Source organism: Salmo trutta, chromosome 7 (assembly GCF_901001165.1).
Source record: "Salmo trutta chromosome 7, fSalTru1.1, whole genome shotgun sequence".
NCBI classification, from domain to species: domain Eukaryota; kingdom Metazoa; phylum Chordata; class Actinopteri; order Salmoniformes; family Salmonidae; genus Salmo; species Salmo trutta.
Window position 1 is genome coordinate 2,683,589 of NC_042963.1, and position 9,642 is coordinate 2,693,230.

The following is a 9,642-nucleotide window of genomic DNA, read 5'->3' on the forward strand; positions in this document are numbered from 1 at the left end:
CATATTCATATTTTTACATACTGTTTATTTAGATACAGTGCAGAATTTGACTTACTGATTTACTCAATGCAAATAATCCACTCTTACAATTTACAATCCTTATTTAGCACATTTCAGCATTTCTTTGCATTGATTTCCAATATATCTGTTCTCTGACTCTTTGAATGAAAGAGTGAATCTTTAGAACTAAATAACTATATTTATCATAAATAAAATAAAAAAACTGTCAAAGGACTTGTTTTATCTGTACAAGGTTTATCTTCATTTTGTAATCTTTGGATGGAGTTTAATCTACATTACTTATAGTATAAATATATACAATCAAATGTGAAAAAAAGTTATGAAACATAATATATACTGTACATACAAAGAGCTGAATGAGTTGATCTACTCACTGGTAATTAACACATAAAAGGACTTACAGGAAGACCTAGTTACAATCTGTATAATCAAAGAGATCACAGCAGTTCGTAAAGTACAAAGTGGCGTTGGTCACCGTGCTCCAGGAGCCCTCAAATGAGATGGTCCCATTGTTCACAGTGCTGCAACAAAGTATTTGGTTAGATTTGGAGAATGATCTGTAGAGAAACATGTTATATCCAGCTCCTAACCCCTCTTTCACGGTTGTGCTTGTGCAAACCTACCTTGCAAAGAGATCAGTACAGCAGTTTTGTAGGTCTATATTTGTGGTGTTGAAAAAGGACGTCCTGAAAAATTCCAAACAGTCAAGAGGAGGAACAAAGAGAATACCTGGAGAGGTCACAAAGAAACAAAGTAAGCATGATGCTCCTGCACTCCTGCACATACTAATCTAAAAATACATGTGTGAGATGACACATCCAGGAGAGGGCAGATGATGAGGAAACTGATATTAAGAATAGTTTTGAAGTGAAAATAAGCACAGACCTGCAATACAGGCATTAATCAGAGACACACAGGTCCCAGTGAACAGGGCTCTCAATACTAAAGAGGAGATGTCGGCTCTTCTGGATGGGCATATGGAGGCTATAAAGTAACATCACAAAATATGGAAATTGTTAAAAATACATTCTGATGGATGGCAACACATGGAGAAAGATAAGGTGGTACAAAGTGTGGAATCTTATACTCACAAAGGCCTCCAATTACCATCCCTAGTGAGCTGAAATTGGCAAATCCACACAGAGCATAAGTGCAGATGATCTCTGATCTGACCTGTAAATGTAGAAACTCAGTATGTTAGAAGATTGTGCTACAACTGTAATGTGGTTATCTCACCTAGCTATCTTTATTTTATTTTAATTAACCGTTATTTAACTAGGCAAGTCAATTAAGAAAAAAAAAGAGTATTTACAATGACGGCCTACCCCAGCCAAACCCTAACCCGGGCGACGCTGGGCCAATTGTTCGCCACCCTATGGGACTCTGAATCCCGGCCGGTTGTTATACAGCCTGGAATCAAACCAGGGTCTGTAGTGACACCTCTAGCACTGAGATGCAGTGCCTAAGACCGGTGCGACACTCGGGAGCCCTTAAGATGAATGCTCTAACTGTAAGTCGCTCTGGATAAAAGTGTCTGCTAAATGACTAAAATGTAAGATACACTTACAGAGCATCAAAGATACTTCCATAGTACACAGGTCAATACAAAGGTCTTACACGTGGAGGAATGTACATGTGTTGTCAGGGGTTCACCTAGGGGTCATGATAGGGGCTGTACCAAATGTTTGATGTATTATAATAATTGATTATGCTTATGTTAGGATTTTGAATTATTTAATTAAAGCTATTGTCATAATGCTAATTTCACCAATGAGCCAATGATTGACAAGGAACAAGGAACGAACCCCAACAGTGTCCACATCCACGTTTTGGGAATAATCAGTAATACTACAGTATGCATGTATAGCAGTATTTATGATTTTATGCACATAATAATTTCCAATAAGCACATACAGTATTTGTACACTAATTATAAGAGTGGAGAAAGCATACGCACTGAGATCCATTGCCTCTCATCGCCAATAATTTCATCCAGACCGTTGACTCTGTTACTCTTCAACTCTGACAGCTTCTTATATGCCAGAAACTCATTGAGGAAGAGCTTGGTGCCGATGAGTTCTGCTACTATGAAACTCTCTTCAAATGGTATCCCCATCATGAAGGCCACAGGCATTAACACATAGGAACAGATTATCTATGGGTGCAAAGTGCAGCAAGAGCAAGCGTCAATAACGGGGTTAATAGTTTCCAGTCCATAAAGTATCAACTTTAGATATTTTAATCTGAATTATTTTACACATTGATGATTTGGACATCTTACCAAGGCACATTGAAATAATTATCTTATTTTCTGATGTGCACAATTATTCAGCCATGCATCACATGCTGTTAAATAAAAAAATGCCAAAGCATGTCCATCACTCATCACGAAGTACTGGGTGTCAATCGGTCATCGGTGTCAATTCAAGACAGAAGGATCTTTGAATGTGAAATGGGATTAAGGTATGTGGAGCTGCCTGGAGCATACCTCAAATGTGATAGAGGGAAATCCCACCAGGCCTCCCAGCCAGCCAAGAGATGCATTGATGAATGCCAGTATCGCAAGGAATGCTATCAAGTTGACAACTATATTAGCAACAAGGCATATTGATGTAGATGCTCCACTGCTAGCTGCTTCCAAAATGTTCTGTTCATCACTGGGGAGTTAAGACAGCCCAATATGAACCACAGAAAGTCTACTATATATACAACAAAATGCAGGGGAATGTAAAGAATCGGTAAATGGCAAACACATACACACAAACACAAAACACAAAAACACATACCCACAAGCCACTTTGATATTTTGCTCTGATGTAAATTTGCTCTCCTCTGTCTCCGGATAGGACAGCTTGGAGATTGCCAAGGCACATGGGGCAGCCATTACAGAGGCAGATATCAGAGAGGATGCATCAATCTGTGGGGCATTGAGCAATCTCAATCTCACATAACGATGAAGATCAGTCACATTAGAATTAACTGAGACAAAAGATGAAAAACTGGGTGCATTGGAGGGATGACTCTTTGGTCTTACCCCAAATGAGATGAATGCACCCATCACACTTCCTGCAATGGTGGCAAAGCCTCCAACCATGACAGCATGCACTTCAGATTTGGTCATGTCCATCAAATAGGGGCGAATCAGCAATGGGGCTTCAGTCTGATGAAGAAAACATTATAAAGCGGAATGCTTTAATAAAGAATTCTACACAGCAAGTGGATAGAATCAGCTAAGCCTAACAAAGTTGATTTAATGTTTAACGGATGGCCCGCTTCACATTTTTTTTAAATAATGATTGGAACGATTCATTTGAATCGATGAATTTACAAAAGAATTTGACGAAATGAACAATTACCATACAAATATTTTTAAACAGCTGAAGCAAGCACACATTTTCTACAGGAAATGTACCTTTTTTAGTTTAACCGTATTTATCTTACCTTAGAAGTGTTTAATTGAATTGCAATGTCCCATAAATTGAATGCCCAAATCAACTTGAAGCATCTACAAAACAAGTTTTGCAGCCACATAATCCAAAACGAAGGCTAGCTAAATATTTTATTCCTAAAATGACTGTTCGCAATAAACAAATGAATAATTTGATTCACATGATTTGAGCAATCATGGTGGACCGAATTATGTGAATCAAATTAATAATTTGTTAATTTGTTAAGATTTTACTGAGTTACAGTTCATATAAGGAAATCAGTCAATTGAAAAACATTTGTTAGGCCCTAATCTATGGATTTCACATGACTGGGAATACAGATATGCATCTCTTGGTCACAGATATATATTTTGTAAAAGGTAGGTGTGTGGATCAGAAAATCAGTCAGTATCTGGTGTGAACACCATTTGCCTCACGTAGCACGTCACATCTCCTCCACATAGAGTTGATCAGGCTGTTGATTGTGGCCTGTGGAATGTTGTCCCACTCCTCTTCAATGACTGTCGCTGGATATTTTTTTTATTTAACCTTTATTTAACTAGGCAAGTCAGTTAAGTGTCACGTTCTGACCAGTAAAGGGGTTATCTGTTATTGTAGTTTGGTCAAGACGTGGCAGGGGGGTATTTGTTTTATATGGTTCGGGGTGTGTGTTTACGTAGAGGGGTGTTTGATTTATGTATTCCGGGGTTTTGGTCTATGTTCTATGTTAGTGTATTTCTATGTTCCGTCTAGTCATTCTATTTCTATGTTTAGGTAATTGGGATTGGGGCCTTCAATTGGAGGCAGCTGTTTTTTGTTGCCTCTGATTGAAGGTCCTATAATTAGGAGTGTGTTTGTTATGGGAATTGTGGGAGGGTGTTTTGTGCATAGCTGTGTATCAGCCAGTCGTTTTCTTGTTTTGTATTTACAGTGTTCTTTATTAAAAGTTAAAAGGAGCACTCAACCCGCTGCGCCTTGGTCCACTTCCTACGACGACCGTTACATTAAGAACAAATTCTTATTTACAATGATGGCCTGGGAACAGTGGGTTAACTGCCTTGTTCAGGGGCAGAACGACAGATTTTTACCTTGTCAGCTCGAGGATTCGATCTAGCAACCTTTCAGTTACTGGCCCAATACTCCAACCACTAGGCTACCTGCTGCCCCGATATTGGTGGGAACTGGAACACACTGTTGTACATGTCAATCCAGAGCATCCCTAACATGCTAAACGGGTGATGTCTGGTGAGTATGCAGGCTATGGAATAACTGGGACATTTTCAGCTTCCAGGAATTGTGTTCAGATCCTTGCGACATGGGGCTGTGCATTATCATGCTGAAACATGAGGTGAAGGAGGCGGATGAATGGTACGACAATGGGCCTCAGGATCTCGTCACAGTATCTCTGTGCCTTCAAATTGCCATTAATAACATCCAATTGTGTTCGTTGTCCGTAGCTTATGCCAGCCCATATCATAACCCCACCGCCACCATGGGGCACTCTGTTCACAACGTTGACATCAGCAAACCGCTTGCCCACACAACGCCGTCTGCCATTTTCCCGGTACAGTTGAAACCGAGATTCATCTGGGAAGAGAACACATCTCCAGCGTGCCAGTGGCTAGCGAAAATGAGGATTTGCCCAATAAAGTTAGTTGCGATGCCGAGCTGCAGTCAGGTCAAGACCCTGGTGAGGATGACAAGCTCGCAGATGAGCTTTCCTGAGATGGTTTCTGACCGTTGGTGCAGAAATTCTTCGGTTGTGCAAACCCACAATTGGTGTCAGACAATCCCGCAGGGAAAAAAGCCGGGTGTGGAGGTCCTGGGCTGGCATGGTTACACGTGGTCTGCGGTTGTGAGGCCGGTTGGACATACTTTCAAATTCTCTAAAACGACTTTGGTCGAGAAAATAACATTACATTCTCTGGCAACAGCTCTGGTGGACATTCCTGCAGTCAGTATGCCAATTGCACGCTCCCTCAAACCTTGAGACATCCGTGGCATTGTGTTGTGTGAAAAAAAAATCACATTTTAGAGTGGCCTTTTATTGTCCACATCACAATGTGCTAAATCCCCTTGAGTTCTCGAGGGATAATTAGGGGGTTACCCTGACCAGGACTCAAACTGTGGTCCCTGTGACTGTCATTCCAAAACCCTTATTCAAAAGGCTAAATGTAACGGTCGTCGTATGGAGTAGACCAAGGCGCAGCGGGTTGAGTGCTCATATTTACTTTTATTGAGACACTAAATAACAAAACAAGAAAACAAACGACAAACAGTCTTGCAGGCTAAACACAGCAGTGCAAAAACAACTTCCCACAAAAGACAGGTGAAAAAAGGGCTACCTAAGTATGACTCCCAATCAGCAACAGCGATGTACAGCTGTTCCTGATTGAGAGCCATACCAGGCCAACAAAGAAATACACAACATAGAAAAACCATAGAAATACAAAACATAGAACAATACCCCAAAACCCCGGAACACATAAAACAAACACCCCTCTTACACAAGAACATATCCCAACAAACCCCGAACCACATAAAACAAACACCCCCTGCCACGTCCTGACCAAACTACAATAACAAATAACCCCTTTACTGGTCAGGACGTGACACTAAAATCTCTTGGTGAGGTCACTAGGTGTTTTACTAAGGTTGTTTAGTATTTTTACAAATTGTATTGTATTTTGTCATATTTTATTTTTATTCGCTCGCCTCACTTTTCAAAAAATGTAATCTGTTAAACGATAAATCAACTTTGTATGTCCTAATCCTCATCAATATTACTTTGTAAGACATTGTGAAGTGTAAACATCACTTAGTGTAATTACTACAATGGTGTTATCTTAAGTATATGTATCCTCCAATAATTCTTATATTGAAGTAGGAACTGAAATACCCTCGACTACAAACAGGCAAATGTACCTGTCCAACAAATATGTTGCCTGCAACACTCAAGGTCTCAGTGGGTGAGGTTCCTATCGTTATCTGCATTACCCATGCAATCTGAAAGGGGAAAAACACATGGCTTCTTGTAAACATAAATTATACAGTACACACACAAACCTAGAGCCGTATGTATATGACTGTGCCCAAACCTAACACAGAAGCTTCATATAGGGCTTAATGTTTGAAGGTCTCTTACCTTAATGATGAGCCATTGCATTATTCCAAGGAAATAAAGGACTGACATCACACTGCTGAAGAATATCACAATGGGCAAAGCCTGGAGAAGGAACAGGGACATATATTGATCAATCCTGGATTCATTATCAAATAAATAAATGTTTCTAGTACATCTACTGAACTATTGCTCACTGACCTGAAATGCGAAGATGTCCAATACTAGTGGTCCAAAAACAAATGATGACCCGTCTTTTGTGTAGTTCAAGAATATCTGAAATTTAAAAAACAAGAGAAAAAAGATGATTGTCTGCTCATTTGTATTCATGTCAACAATGATGCTCAATATTTTGTCATTCCATGCAACTAGCTACAATTGTTACTTACATAATACTGTCTCAAATCAATGGTTAAGTCAAAATAGCAGTTTTAGATTAGAGAGTCTGTAGATTACAGGCCAGGTCGCAGTTGTAAATGACAACTTATTCTCAACTGACCTACCTGGTTAAATAAAGGTGAAATAAAAATACATTTAAAAAGTGGTTGTAAATAGCTTCATGGGCCATCCATGAGATTTCACAATGCCTCATAAAAGAGGGACCTCCCAGATACAAGGACAACTTCCAGGTAGTCAAGGTATACTTCTTTAAGATAAGGAGCACTTCAGAAACAAGGATACCTGCACGTGTTCTCCAAGCCATTGGAAGGCTGTGAGTCCTGGCTCTGTCCTTATGACAAACAGTCCGATACAGAATTGTAAACCAAGACCCCAAAAAACTGACTTCCATGCCACCTGAAACAGAGACAAACAAACACACTTGACATACTCTTTAAACAATGTTTGGATATGCATTATTGTTTAACAAGGGATTCTCCATAAATTGGTGAGTCAATGGAAGGAATTGCTAGGCGTAACTGGTAAAAGACATACAAGGCCAAAGGAAGTCCACAGGAAATTCAAAGTCTAAAAAAACAGTCATAGATAAGCAGTTATAACCAATCATGTGTTATTACAGGTAGACATGCATTATGGGAAAGCCTGGCCACTCTCATTCTGTGATGGGATCGGAGCGATTTGCTGTGATGTTAAGCTTACCTCTGTCCTGTGGGCTGAGAAGATGAAAATGACTAGAATGAACATGCAGACCCCTCCAAATGAGATGAGCTGCTCTGGTCGCTTGCTTGTGTCCACAACGAGCCAAGTCACTAGCAGGAACAGCACCGCAACAACGAAAACTCTAAAGAACCCACAACAGACTCTCAGTCAACAGAGAAAAATACACTCACCAAATTAATTCATTTTCTCAGACCATTTAAAGTGTCCATATGAAATAGCTGCTTACCCTATTATCCATCTCCGGAAATTGTTGAAGCATCTTTGAGCTGGTATGAAACATTTGGTTATGTTATCTCCATGGTATGTCTTCACAAGGTCATAGGCTTTGGCGACAACTGCCAAACTGGTGAGGACCACAAGGGCAGTGGCTCTCTCAAAGTCCAATACGCAGGCTGTGATGAAGTATGCCACGTAGCCTGTGATATAGAAACAAAGGTAACATCAAAAGAGCATCACATTGTTGTGATCAGCAATTGTCAGGGGACTGATTCTTAGAACATTTCACTTTCATAGGATAATTCATAGGATAGAGTACAATTTTCTCATTCAGTCTGGTTTTATTTTCTGGTATTTGCACAAAAGGCAACACCTATAATTAGCAATGAGTTTGTAAATTAGAAGCCCAATATGTACATTTGTTAGGGTTAAATTCAAATAAAATACCTGCTCCGAGCAAGCCCAGTACAATGTATTTGATGGTTTTGGCGTGAGCATTAAAGTAATCCTCTGTGGCATTAAGAGGCTTGGAAACCTTACTAAAGAACCAATCAAAGAACAGGTTAGTTACCACGGCATATTACAAACAACCATTCTTATATTGATCTAATAATCAACAAAGACATTACAACTTGTCTTTCTTTTCTGCACAATAGCATGACGTGGCATCAGATAATGGACTACGCTTCCTTGTATTTATATTGGGAGGTTTCTCTTATGACTTCATAAACATGAAGAGGACTTTATGAAATAGGATAGCTCAAGATAAAAGCAGGGACAAGAAGATTATCTGAGGTTGGAATTCAATCAAATAAAAACCTTGCAGAAAAATTGCTTTGTCTCTCTCGCTCTGCACAATGTACAGAACATTTACTGATACTAATAACACCATGTTATTGAGTGGGTGAGATAAAACTAAACACATTTTTATTTGAGTCAAACTTTTGCTGTGAAGTACTGTAGTGCAATTGTGTTCTACATCCCTGCAATGAGGTGTTGATTAAATCTGTTTCTCAGAATCAACATTCAAAACGTTATGCTGATGTGTGTGCACCACAATAAACACTACAAACTTTAGCCCTTTAGTTTGACTGGCATACCTTAAATATAATCCGAATCCTTTTTTTGAGCGCTCCTCTTTGATACTGCTTCTGTTACTAACTGTAATGTCATCCTCCTGAGAGGAATGAAGTGTCTGTTTATTCATCAATTCACATACTGTACATGTTGAAAAATGTAAGCATGCAATTTTTTCTTTACATACCTGTGTTTCAAATCCCTCATTGACCACCCCAAGTCCATTAACATGAGACACAACTTTAAGCGCTGTACCAGTGGCTTCTGCTGAAAAAGAGAGGCAATGTTTAGTCATTTGTATTAGCTGTTTGAAAAAACCAATGTGTTCACCACACTCAAAGGAGCCAAAAACGTCCCAGCTTAAGTCTGTATTTCCTCTGTGAAACACGTTGAGATTCTAGCACCCTAGTGATGGCGAAAGCATTCAAACACTATCCTCATGGTCATCTTGTGGAAAACAGTCCTCAAAAACACACGTTCTATTCAAAACTTCCTTAAACGTTCAATTCAGGAAAACAGGAATGCCATTAACTTACTCATTGTGCGTGCTCTTAGTCTGTGTGACGAATACTATGTTGCAAAATACTGTGCCGGGAAATATACTCTGCCCTCCTTGAGAAATCTTATCATTAATTAACAGACAAGTTCAAGAGAAGCTTT

At 39.4% G+C, this 9,642-nt stretch overlaps 1 protein-coding gene across 2 annotated transcripts; it reads right to left on the reverse strand.

The window, feature by feature from the left end:
- Window positions 1-4: 4 nt before the first annotated feature.
- On the reverse strand, window positions 5-9,642 carry slc28a1 (solute carrier family 28 member 1). Of its 2 annotated transcripts, none has more exons than XM_029757614.1 (18): window positions 9,519-9,642; window positions 9,170-9,246; window positions 9,006-9,082; window positions 8,353-8,444; window positions 7,916-8,105; window positions 7,669-7,810; window positions 7,252-7,365; window positions 6,772-6,846; window positions 6,595-6,675; window positions 6,375-6,455; window positions 3,056-3,181; window positions 2,808-2,938; window positions 2,510-2,678; window positions 1,979-2,176; window positions 1,113-1,194; window positions 907-1,005; window positions 645-750; window positions 5-542 (listed from the first exon to the last, which is right to left on the reverse strand). In XM_029757614.1, the coding sequence occupies exons 1-18, from the start codon at window positions 9,520-9,522 to the stop codon at window positions 431-433; spliced, it is 1,956 nt and encodes a 651-aa protein (XP_029613474.1). In that variant the 5' UTR covers window positions 9,523-9,642; the 3' UTR covers window positions 5-430. The 2 variants fall into 2 exon arrangements, with proteins under 2 accessions (XP_029613474.1, XP_029613473.1); XM_029757613.1 differs by having other exon boundaries at window positions 9,170-9,249.

What these genes read in the sequence shown, in the direction of transcription:
- slc28a1 (XM_029757613.1), bottom strand. An exon ending in GCAACATATTTGTTGGACAG is followed by an intron (nt 3,182 to 6,374) that starts GTACATTTGCCT and finishes TTTCTTCATCAG; the next exon opens with ACTGAAGCCCCATTGCTGAT. An exon ending in TGTACTGATCTCTTTGCAAG is followed by an intron (nt 543 to 644) that starts GTAGGTTTGCAC and finishes ACTTTGTTGCAG; the next exon opens with CACTGTGAACAATGGGACCA.